The sequence below is a fragment of the Atractosteus spatula genome, chromosome 18 (genome assembly GCF_055471065.1).
Source record: "Atractosteus spatula isolate fAtrSpa1 chromosome 18, fAtrSpa1.hap1, whole genome shotgun sequence".
NCBI classification, from domain to species: Eukaryota; Metazoa; Chordata; class Actinopteri; order Semionotiformes; family Lepisosteidae; genus Atractosteus; species Atractosteus spatula.
Genome location: NC_142723.1, coordinates 4,253,103 through 4,279,141, shown reverse-complemented (window position 1 = coordinate 4,279,141; position 26,039 = coordinate 4,253,103). Strand labels below are relative to the sequence as shown.

The window sequence follows — 26,039 nt, the reverse complement described above, 5'->3', positions numbered from 1 at the left end:
GACATTGTCTCTGATATAATAATGTATTTTATTTCCTAATTATTGACAGATCAAGATCATTTCTTATTTCATGTCTATTGAGTATTAGTTACAACAGAACTAGAACTTGGCGATTTGATAAAGTCAAATCACCCACCTCCTATTTTTTTTTCTTACTTTGAAACCCAGACACTGAGCAATGGTTGCAAATAAGAAGGCTTTGAAAGAAAAAAAAAGGTTTATTAACTTCGTTACATTTCTGTTCGTATGAAATCCAGCCCCAGCTACTACGGTTTTGGTTCTCTTTTCCCGCTGAACAAAGTGGATTCGATTCATGGAAGAGTATTTTGTTGATCCAGTTGTTCCAGCTCGTGCTGTAGATCCCCGTGAAGGTGGACGTCCCTGATGCTATGCATGATGCCGGAGAGTCTCACAGGGGGAGGGCAGGGAAGGGATCTGTCTGCAATGACTGAAGAGTCAGCGAGGAGAGAGACGGCACAGGCTGAAAAAAAGCAGATCTTCATGCTGCGGGACTCCTTCACATTGCTCACCCCAGCAGTGAACGGCGTTTGCTCCCACTCGTACGTGATTAAGAAAATAAACAGGATTTGGTTCTTGCTGCAGTTATTGGAAGATTGTCCTCTCAGCTGCTTGGTCTGTACATTAGTAGTATTGGTCTGCAGGAAGGCCTTGCATGTGTTTACACAAGTCTACACAAATTCCCTTCTTCCGTAAGAGAGGAGTTTTCGGCATAGAGAGCAAGCTGTAGTACACACGGCTCTAGCACGGACAGGTCCGCCCTGTCCGGGATTCATAGGCAGTGCTCGAGACAGCCGCATTCCACGTGCTGCACGGCCCCGTTCACGGCAGCCACGTCGTCGAGGGTCAGGACGGTCCCCCGGGGCAGGCCCTTGCCGGTGGCGATCCCCGAGACCTCGCCAGGATCCAGGGCCCGGTTCCACACCGCAAAGCCCGCCAGCTTGCCCACGAAGGCCTCGGCGGCGTCGAAGCCCCCCCCCACCGAGTCCTGCTCCTGGCCCAGAACGACGGAGCCCCCCGGCGGGATCTCGTAGCCCTTCTGGAACTTGGAGCCGGTGGAGGTGAGCCGGCGGTCGGTGTAGTGCCAGAACTTGCCCTCGATGGAGGACCAGATGATGCAGAGGTGGTGCCACTTGTTGTCCAGCAGGGCCTTGACGGGAAGCTCCCGGTAGGCGGGGTCGCCGATGACGAAGTCCACGCTGGCCTGCTCGCTGGAGTTCCTGCCGTAGAGGACGAGCTTGTTGTCGTTCTCCTCCGTGGCGTAGGACAGCAGGGTGCCCAGGTACCCGCCCTCGACTTGCAGCCAGGTGCAGACGGACAGCTCGTGGATGCCCGTTGAAAACCCCTTCCTGAAGGTGGCGTAGTTCTGGATCGAAGGGCCGGGGAAAATCAGCATGGACTTCACGTTGCATACTGTAAGAGACAATTGGATACAGTCAGAAACCAGACAGTTCCTTCCTCCTCACACGCTGTTGTTCAAACAATATCAAGCTGATGACCTTGCAAGGAAAGGCTTGTGTCTCCTAATTGGTTTCAGGTCAGATTTACAGCAGAAATCTTGCTGCTTTTCTTCAGGAGATTGCTGTGTGCATGGTTCCTATACCTATGTGGTACCTCTTAGGCAATGTATTAATTGTGTGGTCAGATTCACACAAATGTGACCACATGTTTGTTTCTTTTTGAAGTGATCTGTGTCCCGGCTGGCGGCCTACTGCGAAAGACAAGCCGACACATGGGGGCAGAGTCACTCTGCCTTTGCAGGTCCTCCGCAGTATTGGAAAGCGGTGGACTGGATGTTTATTGGTGCCCTTCTGTCATACATCTTAAGAAAAACTGTACAGCATGGCTCTCTCCTTAATTAACAGAGTCAATCAAAGTGTTTTCAATTTATCAATGTTAATTATAGTTCCAGAACTTAAAATTCCTGAATTCTGTATGCCAAGTGGAAGATCATTAAATGTTCATATCTTTTTCAGTGTTCTATGCAAAATGTTTTGAGTTGATATGCTGACAGTGCCTATCTTGAATTGGACAGTTCTGTCTTCAGCTCGTCTCCCCTTTTAGGGTTTTAGCACACTGTGTATATTTCAGTGTTTTAACATTTTGGACATTCACAGACTAAGGTGTAAAACCTGCTCCGGATCACACCCGAATGCTTTTCAGAGCTGGTGACATGGTTGTTGAGAAGTCACAGCAACACCTTTATAATTTCCTGTTGTCTACAGTATGATGCGGTTTTGAAACGTACAGAAATGTCTTCAAAATTGTTTATGCAGACACTTTCAAAGGCAATCTGCAGAGATAAAATGAACATGTAGATAACTAATGTCACATTTTTGTATTTGGAAATATAATAATTTCTGCATTAGCTACTCTTCTTAGCACGTGACTGTCATTAGTGGGTGGTTAAGTGATTTTGGTTGCCTGACAAGAACTGTACTAAAGGCATTCATCGGACATAAGCTGCCTTAATCGCCTTTCCACACAGAGAACTTCTGTTTTCTTTATCCTTTTAGACACACTTTTGTCTTTTTTAGCGATGCAAAGCTTCAGATTCTTTGTAGGTACAATCTGTACAAAAAATAAGCACCATCTGCTATTTCCATTTTTTGGTGAAAAGTATGGAATTGCTTTAACAGATTTCCATTTTCCACAAAGAGTATGGAAATGCTTTTCCAGACTGTCTTAAAGAACATTTTCAGTGATTGGCTCTGTGCTGCAGTTCCATCTTGTTCTGGTTTCATTTGGTTTTATGATGATCGACATATTGAAAATAGCAAAGAGTCCCTACTGAAACTGTGATATGTAAAAATATCACAGTTTTACAGCAAAGTAACTTACAAACTCTTGCACTATAAGGGGCAAAATAGCTTTCCATAGTTCTAGTAACATGTACAAACCAATCTATAGAACCTTCCTAAGTACTACTGTTTTGTAATCTTAATAGAAAAGTATACAGTTTAGTTGTTCAAATTATGCTTAGTTTCATCGTCTTATTTGCTTAAGACACTACTCTCCTACTGTTGACCTTTAACCATTGAGTGTTTCTGGCTGTAGGTGAATGCTCTAACTAGCGTTGAGCACAAGTCTCCTCCGATTCAATTCGATTTGATTCGGTTCGGTGCAGTTCTATTCAGCATATACAACTCCTCATATACAGGCTCCTCCAACTCAACTACACTTCCCAGATGTTAACCAATTTTAAGGTATGACGCCTCTCCAGAGCAGGCTTTGCTGCAGCGAAAGAATGTATTCTATGAAGCTGGTGGAGACTGAGCTCTCTTTAAATCATACTTATTTATAGGCATCATTCATTTATAAAGAATTACTTCTCATGTGATATGTGCGAAACATTTTCCATTGCCCTTTTCGTCTTCTAATATGTACATATTTATCAAGTAGGGAGCTGCATCAGCATGCGTAGGCTGCAAAGGAACAATTAAAGGTTTATTCCATGCTGAAAAGAGGAAAACAACTATACATACTATACGTAATACATTTTTTGTCCTTCTGTTTGTTTTGAAATGTTTTTGTATTATATTGTGCAACAGTGAATGAAAAAAAACTCAAATGGTCTAGTTCTCACATGGCTCTGTGTCTCACGGAATAAATCCCCAAGCCTGTGAAGTATTAGTTACTCCAGCCTTCACAGACCTTCAGCCTGTGAAGTAGTACTTACTTGTGCCTGTTAATTAGTACTTACTCATGCCTGTGAGATAGTACTTACTCGTGCCTGTGAGGTAGTACTTTTCTTGTGTGAGGTAGTACTTACTTGTGTCTGTGAGGTGGTACTTACTCTCTTGTGAGGTAGTACTTACTTGTGTCTATGAGGTAGTACTTACTTGTGTCTGTGAGGAAGTACTTGTGTGAGGTAGTACTTACTCATGTCGGTGAGGTAGTACTTACTCGTGCCTGCTTTCTTGGGTGCCTGCTGCTGTCGAGGGATCTTGTGCCGCAGAGGGAGCTCTGCCAGGTCTGCTGGTTGCTGGGTCTCTGATTCTTCTAGGAACTCATGCTGTAAATATTGCTGGAGCTGAGACTGGGGCTCAGACTGGGCTTGAGGCTGGGACAGGGGTTGTGCCTCTGACTGGGGCTCAGACTGGAGCTGAGACTGGGACAGGGGTTGCTGCGGGGGTTGTGTCACTGCCTGGCGGCTGGGCTGGAGCAGCGACTGGGACAGGGGTTGCTGCGGGGGTTGTGTCGCTGCCTGGGGGCTGGGCTGGAGCTGTGACTGGGGCTCTGACTGGAGTGGGGCTTGGGCTGGCTGCTGAAGCTGTGGCTCGGTTGGTTCAGGAGGCTGCAGTCTGGCCTGGGTCTTCTTGCCCCTGGAGTGCTTGAACTGCAGCTTCAGGCTTGTCATGGAGTGCTTCTGCTCCTGCTCCCTCAGCGGATCTTGTCTTCCGGGATCAGGGATTTGAGGAGTTTGGTTGGAATGCTGTGCCGCAGCTCTCGAGGAAAGAGCATCATTCTGCAACATACTTCGAACCTGAACCTCCAACTGGACCATCTTGTCTCCCTGGTTTTTGAGAGCATCCTGGAGATTCTTCAGACTTCTCTGCACCTTCTCTCTGTCTTCAGAGAGGGAACTGATATCTTTCTTCTGGATTTGGAGCTCCTGGGTCAGGTTAAACAGTAGAGATTTATGTTCCTTATTCTCTCTCAGAGTCTGCTTGCCTTTGTCACTTACGTCTTTCTCCAAAGCTGTTACCTTCAGGTCCAACTTTTTGGTTTTCTTCTGCAGCTTCTTGGTCCAGAATTTCAAACTGTTCAGGTCGTTGTCCACTGTGGCCTGGAAATCATTAAGCACCCTGGAGATATTCTCATACTGCTCTGTCAAAACCTGGAAACGGGAATTGATGTTGTAGGAAATGTTGTAATTTTCCGCTATTCCTTGAAGGCGCGTGAGAGTCACCTCTTGGAATCGTCGAAACTGCCAAACAGATGGTAGAAAAAGAGTACCCATCAACCGTGTGTTTAACATAGTTTCACAAGAGCAAGCACGACACAGTCCTTCTCTAAGACAATGTCAACCACTGTCTCCTCAAGGAGATTAGTTGGCAGCTCTTGCCTAACATGACTGAATGTGGATGTTCCCAGTCTGGGCAATGGCCAGTACGTAAAAACTCTAATAGCATTTAAAGTAAAGAGTAAACAGTGCATTTTTAAGCTTCTTTATGACTTTTCTTTTTAATAAGAACTTCTGTTAAAGCTACTATATTCTCTCATATATTATGTTTTTTTAAATGTATTTCTTGATTTTGTTTGGTTAACTACTCAAAATATAAAAAACAAGTCCTAATGACAACTATCAGCCACCATAGTGTCCTGTAGGGTTTGTGTGGCCATCCTGGAATGAATGAAGCCTGGAGACACACACCGTAACCCCCGCACTCAGAGATCAGGAGCCTCTGCAAGACTGTGAGACCGTGCCCTGGCGAAACGACATGACAGCCCAGCAAAGCAGCCTACAGGACAGGACACAGATTGCCAGCTCGAGACAAGGTCCTTACCTGCTCATCCAGTCTCCTAAGCCTTTCAAAAAAGGGCTTCCTTTGCTCAGTCTGCCCAGGGGCCTGCACAAAAGCAGGCTGTATGTGGAGGCAGATGAAGACCAAGACGAAGTACAGTCCCTCTTTGCAGGCGATCATGTTTGAGGAGAGGCAGGGCTGGCTTCTCGGCGTCTTGAGCCAATGGCTATATTAACTACCTCAGTGTGCACACAGGCTTTATATTTGGAATGGGATCTGTCTGATTAATAGCCCTGCCCGCAGCTTTCTCCAAAAGGAGGTCATGTTGCTCTCGGGATGCATTGCAGAATTTAGGGGGGCTGTCTGTCAGCTAGATGAGTTCTGCAGACTCTCTACACTCACAGCCACTTCACACAGACCAGAGTGGTTACTTTTCCATACGGAGTGAGGCTGACTTTCCACTCCCACATCTTAGACTATTCTCTTGGTGTCCCGTGATGCGGCGTGCTGAAACGTTGAGCATTGTTTGTTTAGAGAGGCTATCGCAGTGCTAATTTCACTTTACAGCAAATGGAAAAAAAAACAATGAAGTCAATCTTTAATAGCTCGTGTGTTGTCCACACTTGCGCTGAGCTCGGTGCAGACAGAACAGAGACTTCGGGGGACTTTGGAGTGTTATCCACTACAGCACCCTTGAAAACGACGAACCTCTCAGGGAGACAGTGGCTGCAGTCCTGCGGTCAGGGAGGGGTCTTGGGGACAGCTGTGGTGTTTCTATTTTCCCCGCGGGACCTCTGGGTTGAAATTTAGCTTCTTGGGGTCAGAGGTCACGGAACACCGCATCTGTTCTCCTTGTTGACGAGTGTAAGAAAGGCTGTTGACGTCTCTGCTGAGGGATCTTTTTTACTGTGGGCAGGTGGAGAGTTGCTCTTGCCATTATTCAAATAAATGGTCAAATTAGAAAAGTCCATCACTAGTCTCTGAAAAGACCTGGAGTAGAGAAAAACAACAAACACTGAGCAAGGATGAGTGTGATATTCTGGGCTGTTGTTTTTCTTTCAACAGCATTAACCAAGAGCCTGAAAACTAGACGTGCTGTGAATCTGTAGAGGGTACATCTCACTTGACAGGCAGAACGGCATCTTTACAGCCCACAAATCGACAGATACAAAGAAATGAATACAACGAGTAATGAACGCTAGGTAAAACAATTAGAAAATGGATGGATGGAGAAATCAATACTAAAATCCTCGTCTCAATTCCTAGAAGCCAAGTCTCTTCATCCAAAAATCACCTTTCGATAGAGGGCGCTGTTTGTAGGGATATTGGTAGAGTATGATCCTTACGGGTTGCCGTACTGCACAGATGATACTTTACGTGCATATGTAGTGTATATATAGAGAGTAGAAGGTTGAGGGGCAGTTGGTTAGGCAGTTTACAGAGCTAGTGTATTAAGAGTTATAGAGCACTGTGTTAATAAAGTGTTCGTTCATCATTAAGAAGCTGTGTGATTCCGCGGCTCAGTTGACAGCAGGAGCATGGCAGGTATTCTGCAGCAGTCGCTGAGGTGCGCCCTCTCAGGTATGCCGGATAAAACCCGGAATTTTGTGCTTTTTTTTCAAAACCACTTTTATTGTATTGTATTGATTGCTCTGTTCCTGTGCTGATCTCTAGTTTGCGAAGTAAAATTCTCAAGGTTGTTGTTCCCCCTCCCCAGTAGTTAAAACTGGAGCAAAGGTCACGGGCAGGATCGGTGTTAAGAATTTGTAGCCAGGTTTGCAGGTTTTTACCTGCTTAACTGCTTAAATTTAGGAAGCGCAATTATGCAAAATTTTCCTACGAATCGAGCATCCTGTCTAAAACTCTGACCTCTAAAATGGAGTGTAAAGACGCCGTTTGATGTTGGTGGTGTTGATCTTTTTTGTATTCGAGAACAAATGTACACTTTTCAGGAACAATGTTCTCACGGTTTGGAAAGTGAACAAAATGCATTTCAACCCATAAGCGCTCAGTTTAAAGGCTGTCATGCACAATCGCTTTTGTCCTGTTGCACTTTTCATTTGTGGGTTATATTCTGCATCGGAGTGGGCGGAATGGGTAAAGGTCTCCTGGAGATCACTATTGGTGGGTTGCAAACCTCGCCGATGCCAAGTCACTGTTGAAATTCAGCAGCTGGCCTGAGCAGGATTTGGACCTTAGGGGTAATAAAGACGGGAGACTATAACCGCATGGGTGATAAACCGCACACGGTCGCAAGGGCTGAGCAGTGAAGGTGTGTTGATCGTGTCACAGGCAGGCGGTCCCTGTTCTCCACGCTCACCAGAGATGCGACACGTTCGTGGACGCTTCCCTGCATCGCGGCAAGCCGGAGGAACGCCTCGGCCAGCTCAAAAATTCAGGTGGAAATGGACAGCAACACAGGTACAATCTCGTTCGTCTCATAGATCTGCCTGCTTTGCTACAGTCCACGGCCCAGGTGCAGCAGGTATCTCCTATTTTCCGCCGGTTTTGTCAGTACCTGAGCTCTTTGCTTTTCATTTTCATCATGTGAAGTGGCTGCTGTTGTGGACTAAGTACCTCCTCCTCCATCAACTTGCCCACTGGTGAGATCCTGTCCCGGTCCATCACAGACGTGCATCTAACAAATTTGGACCCAGCTTTCCCCTTGAGCAAAATATGGATAAATTGCCTATTTAACCAATTTTAATTCATTTAATGGGATTGAGTGCTTGATGGCGGTCGACATCTTTGTCTCGGTTGCTTTCTGACTCCACAAGGTGTTTGGGGGGAAAAATGCCATATAAAGATGTCTGATTGATTGCCAATTTTGACATCCCTGAGGAATTTGCTCCCCTGACAGAGAAAGGGAGTCCCAGGCCTTTACTCTCGCAGGGAAAGGTTACCCTAGCTGGAGTTCAAGAAGAAGAAACCGAGAAGGGTGTTCTGCGCCGTGTGTTGTGCAGGCATCGCCGTGATGACGATGCAGAGCCCCCCGGTGAACAGTCTCAGCCTGGACGTCCTCACCGAGTTCTGCATCAGCCTGGAGAAGCTGGAGATGGATCGGGGCTGCCAGGGAGTCATTCTGACCTCTGTGAGTCACTGCCTCACTCTCCCCTTAGCGATCGCTACGGGCAGGAAAGGCCAGAACCCAGGCCTACAGAGGTCCACAACCAAATCTGGCTCATCATCACATGGGCATTGGTTAGTCCAGTGCTGGACCTTTCTGGCTGTTCTGTGTGCGTGTTGCATGTTGGTGGGGCTTCTGAAATCCTTGACTAATTAAGAACCACAGTGTTTTCGTGAGGCAATAAGACTGCTAAATCAGGCAATAAGACTGCTAAATAGCCAACCTGCAGCTCCTTTAGCAAATCACCTGTAATGGCTTCATGGACACACAGTTTTCACTGTATTCAGCATACTGCACTACTTGTATGTATTGCATACACAATGGACACATAGCAGCTCTATGCATATTGAGTTTTATTCAATTTCTATTACATCTATTATTATGTAACCTTAATTTTGTCATTTTTGTGATTCTTGTGATTTTTGTGAGCTCGCAGAAAAGACATTTCATTGCCAGCACCTACTGCTGCTGCACGCTGTATTGTTGTGCATTTGATAAATAAACTTTGATTTGATTTGATGTCATCAAGGAGTGGGGCTTCCTGTAGCCAGTAGTCAGGGCTCCTCTGGGCTTGACCGCTCCTGTCCAGAGCTGTCAGGGTGGCTGAATTGAGCCTTATGGATGAATACTGTGTGGCCCACTGCCATGCTTTCTCTCTTTCTGCTTCAAATTAAAACAAAAGCGTGTTGGTCATGTTGGACCAAGCTACTGAGAACGCCCCTATGTAAGATAGTAAAAAATAGACACGCGTAGGTGTTAAAACACTTCTTTTCTAATTATCTTCAACTGGGTCAGTGCCTCCCGGCACAGGTGTTTGCTGATCTGATTTAAGCCTCTGCGGGCACGCTGTTTCTCTCTGTGACTGGGTGGTCCCCCCCTTGTGTGCCCCCGCAGTCCCTCCCGAAGATCTTCTCGGCTGGGCTGGACATCACGGAGATGTACGGCAAGAGTCCGGAGCACTGCGCGGAGTTCTGGAAGGCGGTGCAGGAGCTGTGGCTGAAGCTCTATGGCTCCAGCATGGTTACAGTAGCCGCTGTGAACGTAAGTTCAAACAGGTCGCCGTGCTCGGCGAGCTCAGAGCCAACCGAGCACGGCGATCAGAGGAAATCCCAAGTGGGCAATTAGCAGCTGGTTTCTGATGGCCTGAACTGATTTAAACTGCTCACCAGTCCATTTCTGATTGATCAAATCAGTCTGCCAGCAGAATGAACTGTCTCAAAGTCGTGCGGCAATAATCTGGTCACGATTGGGTTTTGAAAAGTTCTGAACTGGAAGGTACCGGTTGCCAGTAAGTACAAATTCGAACGTTTTTTCCTGGAGTTTCCTTTAAATTAAGTTTTCTACTGATGAATGCAGGACGGTTTTAACGAGGTTGGTTAACCGGTGAGTCTTGCTCTGATTACAGGAAGTCTTGCTTTTTTCCTTTCTGCTTCCTTCTGTGTGCACTCAGGGCTCCAGTCCTGCTGGGGGCTGTCTCATGGCTACCTCCTGTGACTACAGAATCATGGCTGACAATCCCAAGTACAGCATCGGCTTGAACGAGACACAGCTGGGGATTGTCGCCCCCTTCTGGTGAGTCTGGGCCTGGGGGTATGCAGTCTTCTGCATTATGGCTATTTCTTTTTAACGCAATGAACGCTCCTGTTGTCTTCACTAGGTAACAGAATATTATCTGAGTTATCTCATGATTATTGTATAATTGTACATGGGCAAATTACAAGAGTAAAATGCAAGTGAAATGGGCAGTGTTACCTGTCGAGCTGAGCGAAAACCGCGTCTGCAATGTTCTGTGGAAAAGCAGCTCATTTCATTTCCTAATTAGCAGGAGGATCTTAGTGTTTTTAACTGGGAAAAGAAATCTGACGAAGACAAGTGTAAAAGAAAAAAAGGGCACGCCTAAAACATGGAACACAGAAATACTGGGCAAAAATATCTGGAAATGTGGAGTCGGAGATGCTGTTTTTCTGCCTTGGGATTTACTATAGATTCGAGCAGCATGTACGGCACTTCAGTGGAAAAGGGATTCAGTTCAAGGAGCTGAAATGGAAGGAATAGGTGTTTTTCTAGCCTGAGAGTTAAATGCTTGCAGATTGTCAGTATTCCAGAAGGCGCTGTGGATCTCTGTCCCCGTCGCTTGGCTTGTGAGTGGGGTGACACTGACCTTTGCCCCCTGCAGGTTCAGGGACACCATGGTGAACACGGTGGGGAACAGGGTGGCGGAGCTGTCTCTGCAGCTGGGCCTGCTGTACAGTGCCCCTGATGCCCTGAGGGTCGGCCTGGTGGACCAGCTGGTCCCCGAGCACGAGGTCCTGAGAACAGCCAAGGACACCATGGCCAAGTGGCTCGCCATTCCAGGTCAGGAACCCCCTCCTGCTGCTGCTGCTGGCACGCCTGTGCTGGTCAGGGTCTCTCCGACAGAAACCGCTTCTTCCAGCTCTTGCTTTAATTGAGCTCTTTATTGGATCTCGTTTCGATACCGGACATCAATACGAGAAAAATCTCAATTTGGAGCCAAATCGTGCAGAGAATAAAAAGCTGACAGTGCTTGTGAATATTTGTTATGTGATCTAAGCATAACATTTTTTGGTGTGCAAACGAACAAGTAAAGGTTTATTCCATGCTGAAAAGAGAAGAAAAGAAACACAATGTTTTGGCTGTGGAGCCTTTTTCAGGTGTGTTTTTTTTAGGTGTGTTACACTTAACTGGTCCATCCTTCTAACATAAGACACAACAGGACAGAAGAGAGAATCCCAGATTGTACAGTACATACATCTGAGCTCCAGGAATAGATGTCTGATAAATTAATGTCAAGACTTAGAAGATTTAGATATGGACTTTTTTAATTTGTTTCTTAAAGTTTTTAGTTCATTGTAACTCCAAACTTTTTTAGCTCTGGCATTATGGTGATCTTTTTGTTTGTTAAAAACAATGTATCAAAGTGATGGTTACATTTTGCATAGTAAAGAAGCATTTCTAAAGCTTTGCACACATTTAGACGTAAGCAAGAGGGAAGCTAGGTTTGTACAGCCAAGTCACTTTGATACTACTTCCAGAATGTTTAACCCTTCTTGGCTGTATTTACATACACCACTGTATCAACAGCACACAGTTTACCAGTAGAACAGACTAAAGGAAGATCAGTCATGCAGATAATTACGATCCAAGTGTAGATGCCACATTGTATAGCTCCTAAATGTTGAATATTTGATTCCAAAAGCTACAGTATCTATCCAGCAAATAAGATTCTATTTAATTGAATCTGAATTTCTGATTCAGTGCAGTGTGAATACTTGCTGTGTTTGCCTGATTAACATGTTTTGTTCTCGGCACAGGGATTCTAGAAGTGTCTTCTGATGAGTGTTTTTCATCCACTAATGGAAATATTTAACATTTGTAGAGGATTTAGTTCCCCTGAGGAGAAGTGGCCATTGTGGTTTATATAAGCAGCTTCTCACACAGTGTTTGCTTTTTAGTCAGCCTTTGCCTAACCAATCAAGCTGAGCCAGGGCTTCATTCAGTTTGGAGTGTGAACTGTTTTTCAGAGTGACTTTGCTTCTCCTTTGCTGCAGACCATGCCCGTCAGATCACCAAGTCCATGATGCGAAAGCCAACCATCGACAAGCTGCTGTCGCACAGGGAAGCTGACATCACCAACTTTGTCAGCTTCGTTACGAAGGACTCGATACAGAAGTCACTGAAGATGTACCTGGAGGGGTTAAAAATGAGGAAGAACTGAAAGCGAAGGCAGAACGGAGTAAACAGTGTCTGGATAATGCCTGATAATCTTGTTCAGGTCATTCTTTTGTTAACGGCCTTCAAAGGCAAGATGTTATTGTCCTTTCAGAAACATAGTAGTTTTATCGGAATCAAAACTGTTTTCAAAAGCTCTTCTACAGTATGTATGGCTTCTATGCTTATGGTTTGAGATTATAAACTGTTTTTCACTTTATTCATCTGTGTGCTCTCTCTGATTCTGAAGCATTTTGCCATTTGGAACCACTTATCTTTGCAGGTAGAAGAAAATGGTTCCTTCAGCTCCAATCTAGACAAATCGATACAGCTGAGAACCTTAATCACTGATGTTCTGTTTTTTTTCATTTTCCTTAATAGTTTCTTTTAGATAAGGTAAATCAAAAGCTGGTGCACTCTGGGGAAAAAAATGCTATATTATAATAAACCAAGTAGTTCAAGAGAAAGGGAAGAACCTGAGAGTGTAAGGTAGCCAGTGTAGTGTGCAGTCTGGCTCTGGGATGCTGGCTTCATCCGTAAACACAGGGAACAGGAGTGGAGGGGGAGCTGGTCGACACTTTCGATGGGAGCTTTGCACAGGAGTAGGAAGGACAGCGGTCTTTACGAAGAGCAGTTGGGTGGCAATTAGCCTGTATTTAAAATCTAGATTATAACTGTGGCATGACGAGCGCAGGGCAGACTTTGATAGGACCAAGAAGAGAGATCTGAAATTAAATTACCTGCAGGTTAAAGGCTGGTCCTCCCCTCCTCTCCTCTCTGATCTCAGCCTTGGTGCAGTGGGACAAGACCTCAAGGCTCATCAGAGGAAAGCAGCTGTGTAATGGATTCTGGTGCCACTTTAATGCTTTCTAGTTGGCTTATGAACTCTTCATGACAGGAGCCAATGCATAGCCGCTGGTGTGTGAGCGATCAGACCACGCTTCTGTCTTTGAAAGGGTTCTATTGGCTGCATTTTATGTGCCATGACTCGTTTTTCCACTGTTACTTTTAACCACAGCATATAAATAACACAAGTTACTCTTTAACACCTCCATTCCTAATGGAAGTGAACAAACAGGAATTACTTCACTTTAAAAGAATTCATTCCAAACCCAAGATGGACACAGAAAAGGGCTTGTTTTTTTAGAGAACAATGGCCTTTATTAAAAGCTCAGTTTACTTTAATATTGAGCACATTGAACTATGGGTTGGGTACATCGGTACTGAATAGTCGGATTTCAAGCAGAGCAGAGGACAGCCTTTGGCACGTTCTGCAGGTGGGAAGCAGGACTGGAGCTCAATGTATCTTGAGTTGGACTTCAACAGGGTAGTGGTCACTGACAGCCAGAGCCTGGGGACAGAGAGAGTTGTTAGGGTCAGCTCACTGAATGTGGCTCTTAAACATGCTTTCACTGCGAGCAGACACATGGTATGCTCTGCCAAATAAGGAAGCTTACAAGCTACAAGGGGGGTATAGGAACTGTCTGGCTTGCCTCTATGTTAGTTGCTTGTTAATATGAGAACTCTGGGGAAATTAAGAATTGTAAAAAGTTTCAGGAATCTAAACCACTTCATGCAGGTTCTTGCAAGTGAGAAATGCAGTCTTACCATGGCTTGGCTGAGTCCGAATGTGGTCATGAAGTCAAAAACAGTAGCAGACCCAGGAACGACACCTTTCATCATGTCTGTTCCACTGGCAACAATCCTGTGTGGGCAAACACACAGCTCTGTGATGCATGTCCACACTGTAAAGGATGAGTCGGGCAGCTCTCTACATCTTATACACACAGTTCAGCTCAAACTGTGTATACTGAGGTCTCGATATTTTTCCATTTATCAAAAAGAACAAGCCTGCCACAATGAAACTGAAACCCCTGCAGATATAGAGACCTCCACCTGAGAGATGCAAATGCAAGACTGGAAAATCATGCAAGAATGGACTATATTATCAAGGTTTTTGTTGATTTTAATGAGCTGTTTTCCATCATCTCTCTGTAACATGTGGTGAATGCTGATTCGGACACTTAGGAGTATATAAGTGTCTATATTTTATATTGTATAAGACACTTATAATATATAAATGCCGTTTTAATACTACTGTACTAAATGGTTGTAGAAAAGTCATGCCTGTTGTCTTAAAACACGTGTGCCTTTCCAGGAATATTGTCTGCTGCTGCCGTCACAGGGCACACGTCTGCTCCAGGCAGGCAGTACCGTGAAGGACAGAAAGAGAATATCGCAGTGAGTTTCTTTCCTTCTGACCTGTCGTAAGTGCAGATTGTGTTGGTGACAGTGGTGTCAATGCCCGTGGCCAGGAGCCAGCTGTATCGCGGGTCAGTGTACAGGCGGATCCGGGCCCAGTCTGAATGCTGTACGTAGTCACAGTCAGCATTGAAGTCACCCAGCAGCAGGATGTTCTGGAACACAGACAGGCAAATCACCACCTGCTCAGGCAAAGGGGCTGGGATCCAGCTACCAAAAACAGCTTGTTCAAAGGCTAGATTGGTACGGGTACAGGTGACATCACACGCTTAATGCCCTTTGACCCTTCATTTGTCAGACAAGTTCACCCAGCACTGTGGGAGGGCTGGCGATGAAAACCTGTGATTCAGGTGGAAACTGAGGTGCGTTTTATCATCATCTATCAGGTGAATCCTTGCCAGGACAGTGAGCTAGTGATCACACTTTTAAAGATGTAAATAAACCCACCCGTACCAGTTTGGCCACAGTGAAACTCCCTGCTAGTTCATCAGGTGTCTACCAGTGGCACTTAAATACGCCAGACACAATGCTGATGGTTTTCTACATCGTTTTCTTCTCATGCAATGTTTATGGGCCTCTGCAGATAGTAACAAGATATTTGAAAGCGAGAATGAATTATAATTAAAGCTGCAGAGGCATACTTCTATTCTATTTCTACTTCTATTCCTTCAGCCAGGAGCAATCGAAGATAAACTGGGTCACTGCCCAGGCAGATCTTTCTACTCTTCTGAATCCATTCTATTTCATCATTATAATGACGGTGCCAACTGGACATAGTTTCGACTTACATCTGTATTCCAGATGTTTCTTACATGCGCCGCAACATCGTAGAGAGCATCAATCTCCTTCACTGCAGCGTCAGGAGAGGTGTGCTGGGGTATGAGCACGAATTCCTGAACAACTGAAGAGAGAAGAGGAGTCTCACGTTGGATCCTGGCCACACTGGAACTCAGACAGACAGGAGCAGCAGAGAACATCACCATATCAAAGTGGGCACACAACAGTCCAGATTCCCTACAGTGACACCAGTAATGACCAGGGGGATCACCTTCCTCTGGCCCTGCATAAATGATAAAGCGGAGCTGCAAAAGGTGGGTTTGTGTGTGCTCCATTTTGGGATTGGAGTTTTGCTTTTCTTGCTTTGTTATGGCTGCTTATTTTCATGATCTTTTAATGATTATAAAGCCCCTTTCATTAAAAAATGTCTCAGGGTGCCTTACTGAAAAATAACTGATGGGAACACAAAAATTAAATTATTACGAAAAGCCAGTTTGAACAAATAGGTTTTAAGGCCAGATTTAAAATGATCCAATGTGTCTGATTGCTTTATATTTTTTGGAGTGCATGCCAGAGCACACCAGAATACCTAGGCTGCAGACATATCACCATCTATACCGTCGCATCATCCAGGTGGGGCTGCACACTGGTGGTGGTGGAGGGGAGTCCCCGTTACCTGTAAAGCTCTTTGAGTGGAGCATCCAGAAAAGCGCGATATACTGTAAGTGTAAGGAATTACTATTGGCCCTGTCACTTGTAGTCTGCAGACTGGTGTCAGGGGCTTCCATCAGTGAGCAGATATAACCTGTGCAATGTGGTAGGGCTCTCTGTTGTTCACCAGCAGGGTTTACCTGAGTGAGGTGATGAAAACATCACTACGAAGGGCTCTCTGTTGAATGTGTCCGTCCCACAGGGCTCACAGCCATCGTCATACTGGAAGCTTTCAACCACAGACACTGTTTCATCTCTGGGTAAAAAAAACAACAATTCCCATCTGTCTCTGTATGCACGTTGCCATTGAGGGGAAAAAACCTCGGGATTCATTTTTTAATTTGGGGGATTGACAAATTGATTTTTAAAACCTCTGAAATGCCCTGCATTCTCGCCTTCAGCATGTCCAGAGCAGGTGGCTTTTTTAGCATTTAGTTGTGGTCTTGTAGCAAAATTGATTTTCTGCATTGCTGAGCATTGGGGGCAGCAATCAATAGAAAAACAGGCTCTCTGGGGACACTCACCTGTAGATAAATAGGTATCTCTCCTTGTAGGAGCTCCTGCCCAATGGCTCACTTATTATATGCCGGTAGACATGAGGTGATGACCCCCTGAGGAACAACAGCTTATCAGAAAACAGTGATGTAGTGTAGATGCACCATAGCTAATTAGGGTGCATGTGGATAAAAAATTGATTTGAAAGAGGTCAATGTATTCCTCAATGCTCAGATATACATTGTCAGACTTATTGTTTCAATATTATCATCAGCAGACATCAGGCATCTATCTAGAGGGAGGAGTACTGTTTATAGAGTACTTCCCAGCAAGTTTGGCTTACTTCAATAAATTTTTTTCCACTTTTTGTAAGGATAAAAATCTGAATAGCCTGCACAAACTAATCAATTACCATCCTGAAAGAAGCAGCACATGTTTGTTTTCTTATTAAAATGGGGTGACAGTTTCATCAGATTTATTACATACTGTATACAAGCCCTAATCTTATTTGTAAAGCTGCAGTGGATGTGCCCAGGTACCCTGGTTCTGTGGGATCACTTTCCTGACCTGTTCAGAGCTTCCATCAGGCTGGTCGTAGCAGACAGGTCGCTGTCTCTCACTTCCTGAATTAACACAATGTCATACCTCTGCACTGTCTGTCAAAGACAAGGGACACGACCCTGAGCAGACATGCATGTACATGTGAAGTAGTCTGTTCTTCAGACATATTCTTCCAAAACACTTCACAAACAGTAAAGAAGTGCCGGGCTGATTTGCAAGTGAGAGACTAGGAGCGTCTAATGAATAATACAATGCAAGCTGAAGATTATTTGTTTGCATTCATTGAGAAGTTGTAAAGTACTGCAGTCTGTTTCATGAGCTCAGATGCGCTCATAAACAAGTCCTGCAGCATTCGTCTATATTCTGAAGCGATGAACATGAAGAAACATTCAAATGTTATGGGTTTTTGCATCTAGCCAGAAATAAACCATATCTGATGCCTTTTTAACTTTTAACACTAACACATCAAGGCAAGAGCAGAGTAAACTGTGTAGTAAAGCACAGTAAAGCCTGGAATATCATGTCATAGTTCAATAATAAACATAGGATACACTGGAAGGATCCCCAGCCACCTTTGAAACCTTTCCAAAGTTAAGTACTTACTTTAACAATGATGTCAAGTATAGTGGCATTTGAGACTTTTTTGTTCCCAAAGGCTCTGATGTTGAAAGCTCCAATCAACAGCGAACAGGTGGTCACTTCCACAAAGATCAACAGGAGCCCCACGGTGCACAGCCTCCTCACCAGCATCCTGTACCAGGGCAGAAGACGTTCACTGGACCAGCCTGACGCAGCACAGACACTCACACTCAGACCTTAATTCTCCTAGCTGCTCTCCAGACCTCAAAAGAACTGAAAGATTTGGTTCCTCCAGAGGATTTTTTGCAGCAAACAGAATTACAACATTAACATGATCACATTTCAGTGAAGCAGCTTCATTCACACCTACACCTTTTCAAGCCCGTACATGTTAATCTTCTATCATGATAATGTTCTACTTGCATTTCAGGGAACAACATATATTGATTAAGTGCACTCATCTTCATGTCTAAGGTCGAAAAATCATTACTTTACACGTGTAAAGGTAAAGTTGCCAGGGTATGTTTCTACCTGCTTTTGTGCTTCGTCCTCTTCGGTGTTTCTTACAGTGATAAGGAAAACCTTGTGTTCCTTATATAGCCAAGCCCTCCTCTTCGACAGTATGCTGTGACCCACGTGATAGAAAGGAATCTGAACTTGTTTTCCGCATGTGGAGAAGACTGAAAACCAAAAGCAAAAATATGCAGAGCCCTCTGTTAATCAGCAACAACTTTCCCCACAATTTATCCCTTTTTAATTTCGTCTTAACGATACTGCATCCCTGAATCCATCAACCCATCTCAAGGAATGGTATCCTCCTTTTCAACCTTCATCAAAATGACCAGGATCCAAGTATTGAATTGATCTTTTTTTAGGACGTTTGCAAATTTGCGTTGTTTTGCTGCTTCGTATTTGCATATCCTGAATTGTCCTCTGGTTTGTTGTTGTTTGTGGTATGTGGGTATAGAACTGTGAGTCAGTGAGAATATTCATCTCTATCTCCTCTCCAGCCTGGTGCCAGAAGCTCCAAGGGAAGAACTCCTGCTCAGCCTACTGGTTCACATCTGCCGTGTTCTCACCCCTGTCACCCAGCCCAGCACAGCCCCAGCCTTTGCATGATTACTGATTAAGTACAACCCAACGGCCTCTTACTTCAGTAAAGTAAGAAGTGGAATAGGCTGTCCCCACTTACACAACAAACTGACAAGCACTGCAGAGTTCTGGGGCTTTATATCCTCATATTTCACCAGCTATTTTCCTGAAGGGCAGGTTCGAGAATTGCAGTGAGGTGATCCTGCTCGACCCGTTTTGTGAGAAAAAAGAAGTGTAGCCGTGCTGAATACCTGAATATACCTGAATGAAAGTCCAAGGAGTTTGAGCCTTTTAGTCTCCAAAAAGGGGTTCACTATGTTGTCCTGCAATAAAAAGGTTTTGTGTGTGTGTAGGGTAAAGTACAGAGTGATCAATATCAGTGATGCATTACTATTATCTTACTATATAGTGATATAACATTTACTTTATAGTAAAGTATAAAGTATTACAATTACAGTATAAGGAAGTAAGAGTGCAGTACTCAATAATAACTGCTACACTCTGAGATGAACACAGTTTAGTCATGACCTTGAATGCTATGCTAGTAAACAGAATTTTAAAAAACAATATTAGCCAATATTAGCTATGTTAAAAATAGAGTCAAACAGAAACTGACATGAACCGTGAGGGTACCTGTCTAATATTTAATCTGCTGGTGGGCCGTTTTTCAGTTCATCATACACTCTATAGTGATTCTTAGCCCTTTTCCCCATTGGAGAACAGTTAATAAGCCTCTCTTGCTAATGATCCCACTGCTCCTTAAAAAACAAAAGGTAACAGAGTGAACAAATACCATGTTAATCTTCCACCTCTCCACCTCCACAGACTGAACCCTAATATACTGGGGGTATCATTGTAACAGAGCCGACCCAGGCAGGGTAGACTAATGTGGAGGGTCCCACTCCACCTCCTGATACAACGAATATTTTTTTAGCACAGCCACTTGAGCTACTACCATGCCTTTGGGAGATGGATTAAAGTCATGCTGATCCCACACAAGGGAACCAGCTCAGAGATGAGCTCTGGAACCTATAAGTACAAAGCAGCACGACTACCTGCTGGTAATATTTGTACTTAAATAATCCCAATACCTAACAGAATGATATCTACAGCTATGCACAGAAGTACAGACACTGCTTCTAACAATGTCATTCAGTAATTTATTTAGCGTTTTTGTTAAACATTACAATATTGTTTTTTTTTTTCATTGCAGAGCTACTGGTGAGCAGTCATCCTAGATAGTGTGTTGAGAGACAGTGAATTTACTTAATACGTTACAGAATATTTTTTTCTGAGTTTCTAATTGAAAATTATTGAACGGGGCTCTGGACTCGTTATCGGAAATGAATAGTGTCAGTATCCACTCTGCAGCGGTTATGTCCTCTTATACAATAAGCGAGACTTGTTTGAGGAAGTTTGTCCTAAAAGGGCCGCCGTACTGCAATCTCGTTGATATCCCGAGCACGGCGAAACTCTTTGTGTACCTCGTTTGGAATTGTTTTTTTTTCTTTATTTTTTTCGTTAAAAAAAGAGGATGTCAGGGTGGCATTGAACTTAAAGGTAAAACAAACTATGGCTGAGTTTGGGCTGTATGTTTTAAGAAAACACAGGGAAACGTGTTTCAAGTTTGTTGCCCGTTCCGTGTAGGCCGTGTGTGAGGGTAAAGCCTGGGAGTCGCTTGGATGGTCAGTCCGACTGTATATGGACACTGCTTCGGGGATTTTGTCGTTAATGAAACTGACGTAAGATTTAAAAAAAAATGTGACTTTTTATCTTCAAAGTTAAACTTAAGGTATCATCATATATCGTTACGTTTATTATGTTTTATACAAAAATTAAATGTAGTAAATCATCTAACGGAGACCTGGCATTATAGTAGTGTTAGTTATACTTAGGATCTCAGGTGTTGTGGTTGACGAATCAAAATGTAAGCCATGTTTTTTTTTTAAGTTCTAAAAACTATATTATGATTCAGAGTTGATATATGCACAGTAGAATAAATGTGAAAAAAACGGACCAGTTCAAGTGGAACTTCAGGAGTGAAGGCATCTATAACTTAAGCGTGTAGTAGTGTTTTCATCTCGGTGAAGCAGGGATGTCTACACATTTAACCATATGAAAAGATTTGAATGAAAATTGTAATCTTTGCCTTCACGACATTCGTTTAGGGGCTGTGCAGTGGCATGTCCATACAGCTTCACAGCCTTAGGGTTCTGGTGTGGACCTTAGGGTCCTCCACGCTCTGGTGTGGTAAACGTGCACACTATGGTTTCTTTCAGGACACAATGAGTGATATCCGCCATTCCCTGCTCCGCCGAGATGCCCTGAGTGCTGCCAAGGAGGTGCTGTATCACCTTGACATTTACTTCAGCAGCCAGCTCCAGAGCACAGCTGTTCCCATTGTGGACAAAGGAACCCTTGAGCTTGTCGAGGAGTTCATATTTCATGTTCCTAAAGAACGCGGTGTTCTGCCAAAGGTAAAACCCAGCAGAGTTTGTACATTTGTTTAAGTGCTGATGTGAAACTGTTTGCATCTATACTAAGAATGTAACGTGTCAGTGTTTGATCAGACCAAAACCTTTTTAAAAAACTGAACAACGCAACTGTAACTCCCTCACCCATGTTCAAGCCTTGTTCATTCCGTGAAATTTTATGGCATTAGGCCAACAGCTTTGAGTATAGATTAGGGCTTTGGGCTACCGCCTAAAGGGTTGTGGGTTCGAAATCCAGGGTACGACGCATTTGTTAGCCCGGGAAGAAAGTCCACGCCTTCGTGCGGAGAGTTTGTGTTGACCGATTCCTAACTCGTCCCTCTCCCTCCCCCAGAGGATGAGCTCCCTGCAGGAGCTGCAGCTGCTGGAGATCATGTGCAGTTATTTCCAGGAGCAGAGCAAGGATGCCGTGCGCCAGGTTATCTTCTCTGCTCTCTTCAGTCCTCAGGGGAACAAGGCCGACGACAGCAGGATGGCCATGCTGGGGAAGCTGGTCTCCATGGCTGTGGCTGTCTGCAGGGTGCCTATTCTGGAGTGTGCCGCTCTGTGGCTGCAGGTACAGCGATCAGCAGGAGTTAATGCTGGGCAAAGCATGATCACAAAATTGCGGATTTGCATTTTATCGATCAGTGTGTGTCTCATTTTTTACATAGCGCCTTTTAAAGACCTAACATCATACTGACCTTACATATGGTAGGTTACGGTAAGTGTGTAGTGCAAGAATCCAGTAAGCTCCCAATAAGCAATAAAGATTCAGATTTTTTAAACTTAGAAACATACTATTTGCATTATAGGCTAAATATTTTGGGGGGAAATTCGGTGGTGAGATGGTGTGTTTTGAAAAAAATAAATCAGATTTTTTTTTTTAAGTGTTCTGTGTCTTTTGGGCAACCCAGTTTCTATATAAGCAGTTTCTGTTAGGTGTAATCTGGGACAGATACAGTATCGTCGCAGATGAAAGCATTTGAGAGGGGCTAGTTGTGAGTCTGGGCCATGGGAAAGGAGCAGATGTGTTCTGTCAGGAGAAAGTCAGGCCAAACATCAGTTTTAAACAGGTTGAGTGCCAGACGCTGAAAGAGCTGTTGCTTTTGGTAATTTTCCATGCCATTCCTTTTCGCAGAGAACCCACGCTATCTACTGTGTCAGGCTTGCCAAGGTCCTAGTTGATGATTACTGCAGCTTGGTGCCAGGGTCAGTGCAGACCCTCCAGCAGATCTTCAGTGCCAGCCCCCGGTTTTGCTGCCAGTTCATCACTGCCGTTACAGCACTCTTTGACATGTCCTCAGGTATTGAACCCATGTGAACGAGTATGTTTTTCATCCGATTCCCAATGTCTGATCTAAGATTAATTTCATTTCTTTAGCGGGCCATTTCCCTTTGGCTACATACTGTATTTCAGAGCACGTGTCTAAGCACAAGGAAGTACGTTCTTGTTCCCATTAAGTGGATGCATCATGTACTGGAGAGAGTGTACATTTCCTTGTGCGTGTGAAAGAGTAATCCTACAAACGCACACAGCTTCAGCCAGAAAAACAGCATCATGCAGTTTGGATTCTAATGAGATCTGTGGCGGCTGGCGTGTGTACCATATCCGATCATTTGCGACACGTCCTGTGTTGCATCTGTAGTTATTAAGAAGACGTTTGTTTTGCAACAGGGTTAGCCACCTGCTCTCTTGTAAAATTGTCAGGAAAGGGATCTTGACACTGTTTCTTTTTTGGGGGCGGTTTGGTGTTTTGTTTTGAGTAGATGACTTGATCCCTCCTAATGACCTGCTGGAAATGGTTGTCACCTGGATCTTTGATGACCCCCGGCTGACCCTCATCACTTTCCTCAACACCCCCATTTCGGCCAACCTCCCAGTGGGCTGCCTGGACCTCACCCCCCTGGTGGGTCTGGTGCGCTGGTGTGTGAAGGCCCCCTTGGCCTACAAGAGAAACAGGAAACCTGCTCTCACCAATGGACACATCGGCAAACTGTCCAAAGAGGAGAAAGAGGAGGAGGGTGTTGGGGACAGAGACTTGCTGTACTCCAAGCTGCATCTGAGCATCCTGCAGGTCCTCATGATGCTCCAGGTGCACCTGACGGAAAAAAACCTGTTTGGGCGTCTTGGGCTGCTTGTGTTCGATCACATGGTTCAGCTGGTGGAGGAGCTCAGCAGGCTGGTGGATGAGCTCAATCCCCTCAATGCCACCAAGGAGACAGAGCTTTCTTTGGACAGGCTGGCTCAGGCCCTACAGGTGGCTGTGGCATCGGGGGCACTGTTGTGCACCAGAGGTAGGTATCCGATCGGTTTTTGATTCCATTGATCTGATTGTCATTTTGCAGGAACCAAAACGCTACGTCATGCATTTTATTTTCTTAATTTTCTTCTGCTATGGTACAGTACAGGCTGCTTTATTGTACCTGTTGTTTTTGGAACCACTGTCGTGCTGCCTTTAGTGCATTTGCAGGAGTATGTAACAGAAATCATTAGCTTCAAGCATGCATGCAATACCCAGGGCTAAATTATAGTTATAGTGCACTTTGTCTCAGTAAAGCAATTTTTTTGCTTCCTTCTTAGAGCAAAGACCGATGACCTTCTGTTTGGAATCGAAACAGACTTTACTGCCGGAACAGGCTTTGCTCATTTGGAAGTATAATAAATGACACGCATTAATTTTCAGTCTGGAACTAATTTTTTTTTAATGGAAAATGTTTATTTTTTTAAACAGAGGACCTGAGGTCTCTATGCTCCAGGCTGCCCCACAACAAGTAAGATGTGATGCTCTCTACCTACAGTTGAGGATAACCTCATTTTTATCAGTGCTCTTTCTCATTTGTTAAATAAAGCAGTAATGAAAATGTTTCAGGTGGTTAAATCGTCAGCTTGCGTAGACTGCAAAGGAACAAGTAATAGGTTTATTCCATGCTGAAAAGAGAAGAAAGGAAACACAATGTTGCGGCTGTGGAGCCTTCTTCGGGTGAAGAAGGCTCCACAGCCGAAATGTTGTTTCCTTTCTTCTCTTTTCAGCAGCACGGAATAAACCTATTACTTGTTCCCATGATCAGAAAATAGCAGACACGTCGGTATTTTTGGTTAGGAGATTTATTTACTTAAAGTGTCAGAATTTGGACAGTAGGAATTATAGTAATTCGCTTATTATTCTTCTCGTCTTTTTAAAACCAGGTCGGGTAATGTGATTGTTTGTTTTTTTCTCCTTTCACAGTCTGCTTCAGCTGGTCCTGTCGGGGCCCGTGCAGCAGCAGCCCCCTCATTCTGCGTTCCAGCCTGGATTCTACCCCCACATCCACACCCCGCCACTGGGCTACCCGGCCCGGCCCGCCCCACCGGCCCATTCCCAGCATCCCGCACACCCCCCACACCCGCCGCACAGTGCGCTCCCCGCACACCCAGTGCAGCCCTTTCTCCCAGGCATGGCGTTCCCCTATCGCCCCATTCGCTAGCACCGCGTTCACCCCTCAAGCCGGGCGAGACCGGGCACTAACATTACAACAGAACCTCTACGTCTCTCCCTCGCCAGCACTCGTGAACCCCAGTCTTCTGCAAAGGGAACGTCTGCAATACGACCAGCTTTCAGGCCGTTGGTTTGGAAATTGTTGGAAGTTTACCTGTGTTCAGACTTTTATGTTTTTTTATTTGTGTTTGTGGGGAACAGATGTCAAGTTCCAAAGGAGGTTTTTGATAAAGAAATCAATCTTGGCTTTCATAGGAACCACCGTGATATTTCCAGATAATTCAGGACTAGAAGTCATTGTTTGCAGGGTTAATTGAGAGCACAAGACTGATACACACGGGGAGAATTGGGAAGGAAAAACTCACGTTTTAATGACTGAAGCAGGTCGTTCTTGAAAGGTGCGTTTTATCACGTTTAATAAACAGTGGAAAAATAAAAGTAGACATGTCCGTGTTTTTCCGAGCGTAGGTGAATTTTAAACAGGGTTTGAATGTCAAAATACAGTGCATAATTTAACATAATGACTGCCCCCTGTAGGTGTTAGTAAATGCATCTATTAAAAAGGACATTTATAAGATCAATTTGTATAATGTAGTAACAAATGGAATGACTGTTCCACAAGGTCTTGTAATGATTCTGTATGATACGGTAGAACTGTACAACAGGCTAGGGATTTGTGCTTCAGTCAGAAGTGCTTTCCATTAATTCAGCTTCTAAAGCACAGTTTGAGTGGAATATGAACGTGGTGAATCGTCTGTTTAACTAAATGGCCTTTTTTACACTGTCCAGAAAAAAATGAAAGAATCTCAGTAATATACACACAGCGCACAGCTAGAAGTAGATATTGGATACGGACCATAAGTGTGTTGAAAATAAATGATAATGTCTATGACCATAAATGGAAAAAAAAGCTTTTTTGTATTTGTTGGGAAGTTGTAATAAATTTTATATACAGTACTAAAGATTATTTGTTTTACATTCTTCCTGTGTTTGTGTGAGTTTCCTTCTTGTGCTCTGGTTTCTTCCTACAGTCCAAAGACATGCTGGTAGGTTATTTGGCTTCTGGGAAAATAGGGCCTGGTATGAGTGGCTGTGTTTGTGCCCTGAGATGGACTGTCTTGCACCGTTACTTGCTGGGACAGGCTTCATCTTTCCTGTGACCCTGAACTGGCTGAAGCAGTTAGAAAAAGTTGGATAAAATTAGAAAGTCTGCGGGGGAAAAAAAATTATAAGAGAAGACCTTACCAAATTTCAACATAAAATGTGAAAC

The 26,039-nt window shown here is 44.3% G+C and overlaps 4 protein-coding genes across 7 annotated transcripts; 2 read left to right on the top strand and 2 right to left on the bottom strand.

The window, feature by feature from the left end:
• Positions 1-790: 790 nt before the first annotated feature.
• Positions 791-5,666, bottom strand: ptx4 (pentraxin 4, long). The gene is made up of 3 exons (XM_088936718.1): positions 5,529-5,666; positions 3,925-4,948; positions 791-1,431 (listed from the first exon to the last, which is right to left on the bottom strand). The coding sequence occupies exons 1-3, from the start codon at positions 5,664-5,666 to the stop codon at positions 791-793; spliced, it is 1,803 nt and encodes a 600-aa protein (XP_088792844.1).
• A 1,163-nt stretch (positions 5,667-6,829) lies between these two features.
• eci1 (enoyl-CoA delta isomerase 1) lies at positions 6,830-12,559 on the top strand. The gene is made up of 7 exons (XM_088936491.1): positions 6,830-7,067; positions 7,779-7,907; positions 8,450-8,577; positions 9,508-9,654; positions 10,064-10,185; positions 10,790-10,968; positions 12,183-12,559. The coding sequence occupies exons 1-7, from the start codon at positions 7,025-7,027 to the stop codon at positions 12,347-12,349; spliced, it is 915 nt and encodes a 304-aa protein (XP_088792617.1). The 5' UTR covers positions 6,830-7,024; the 3' UTR covers positions 12,350-12,559.
• A 921-nt stretch (positions 12,560-13,480) lies between these two features.
• Positions 13,481-18,349, bottom strand: dnase1 (deoxyribonuclease I). The gene is made up of 9 exons (XM_088936463.1): positions 18,259-18,349; positions 17,752-17,899; positions 17,155-17,243; positions 16,617-16,703; positions 16,233-16,348; positions 15,393-15,505; positions 14,605-14,759; positions 13,951-14,047; positions 13,481-13,693 (listed from the first exon to the last, which is right to left on the bottom strand). Exons 2-9 carry the CDS (start codon positions 17,896-17,898, stop codon positions 13,640-13,642), a joined length of 858 nt encoding a protein of 285 aa, XP_088792589.1. The 5' UTR covers position 17,899; positions 18,259-18,349; the 3' UTR covers positions 13,481-13,639.
• Positions 18,350-20,229: 1,880 nt separating this feature from the next.
• Positions 20,230-25,750, top strand: ints15 (integrator complex subunit 15). 4 transcript variants are annotated; one of them, XR_016094453.1, is made up of 7 exons: positions 20,230-20,379; positions 21,099-21,296; positions 21,646-21,867; positions 22,432-22,597; positions 23,061-23,588; positions 23,875-24,065; positions 24,521-25,750. XR_016094453.1 is itself a non-coding variant. In XM_088936952.1 (7 exons), the coding sequence occupies exons 2-7, from the start codon at positions 21,105-21,107 to the stop codon at positions 24,756-24,758; spliced, it is 1,386 nt and encodes a 461-aa protein (XP_088793078.1). In that variant the 5' UTR covers positions 20,230-20,379; positions 21,099-21,104; the 3' UTR covers positions 24,759-25,750. The 4 variants fall into 4 exon arrangements, 2 of the variants coding, with proteins under 2 accessions (XP_088793078.1, XP_088793077.1); XM_088936952.1 differs by having other exon boundaries at positions 24,026-24,065; XR_016094452.1 differs by lacking the exon at positions 20,230-20,379 and adding an exon at positions 20,436-20,561.
• The last annotated feature ends 289 nt before the right edge of the window (positions 25,751-26,039 follow it).

Bases quoted from the DNA above. Each gene is read 5' to 3' on its own strand.
- ints15 (XM_088936951.1), top strand. From the start codon at position 20,502: ATGGTCAGTCCGACTGTATATGGACACTGCTTCGGGGATTTTGTCGTT. The intron at 20,562-21,098 runs GTAAGATTTAAA...GGTTTCTTTCAG, and splicing joins TTGTCGTTAATGAAACTGAC to GACACAATGAGTGATATCCG. The intron at 22,598-23,060 runs GTATTGAACCCA...TGTTTTGAGTAG, and splicing joins ACTCTTTGACATGTCCTCAG to ATGACTTGATCCCTCCTAAT.
- dnase1 (XM_088936463.1), bottom strand. From the start codon at position 17,898: ATGCTGGTGAGGAGGCTGTGCACCGTGGGGCTCCTGTTGATCTTTGTG. The intron at 14,048-14,604 runs GTCAGAAGGAAA...TTGCCCACACAG, and splicing joins ACAATCTGCACTTACGACAG to GATTGTTGCCAGTGGAACAG. The intron at 13,694-13,950 runs GTAAGACTGCAT...CTCTGTCCCCAG, and splicing joins TCGGACTCAGCCAAGCCATG to GCTCTGGCTGTCAGTGACCA.
- eci1 (XM_088936491.1), top strand. From the start codon at position 7,025: ATGGCAGGTATTCTGCAGCAGTCGCTGAGGTGCGCCCTCTCAG. The intron at 10,186-10,789 runs GTGAGTCTGGGC...TGCCCCCTGCAG, and splicing joins GGGATTGTCGCCCCCTTCTG to GTTCAGGGACACCATGGTGA. The intron at 10,969-12,182 runs GTCAGGAACCCC...CCTTTGCTGCAG, and splicing joins CAAGTGGCTCGCCATTCCAG to ACCATGCCCGTCAGATCACC.
- ptx4 (XM_088936718.1), bottom strand. From the start codon at position 5,666: ATGATCGCCTGCAAAGAGGGACTGTACTTCGTCTTGGTCTTCATCTGC. The intron at 4,949-5,528 runs GTAAGGACCTTG...TCTGTTTGGCAG, and splicing joins TTAGGAGACTGGATGAGCAG to TTTCGACGATTCCAAGAGGT. The intron at 1,432-3,924 runs GTAAGTACTACC...TGTCTCTTACAG, and splicing joins ACCCAAGAAAGCAGGCACGA to TATGCAACGTGAAGTCCATG.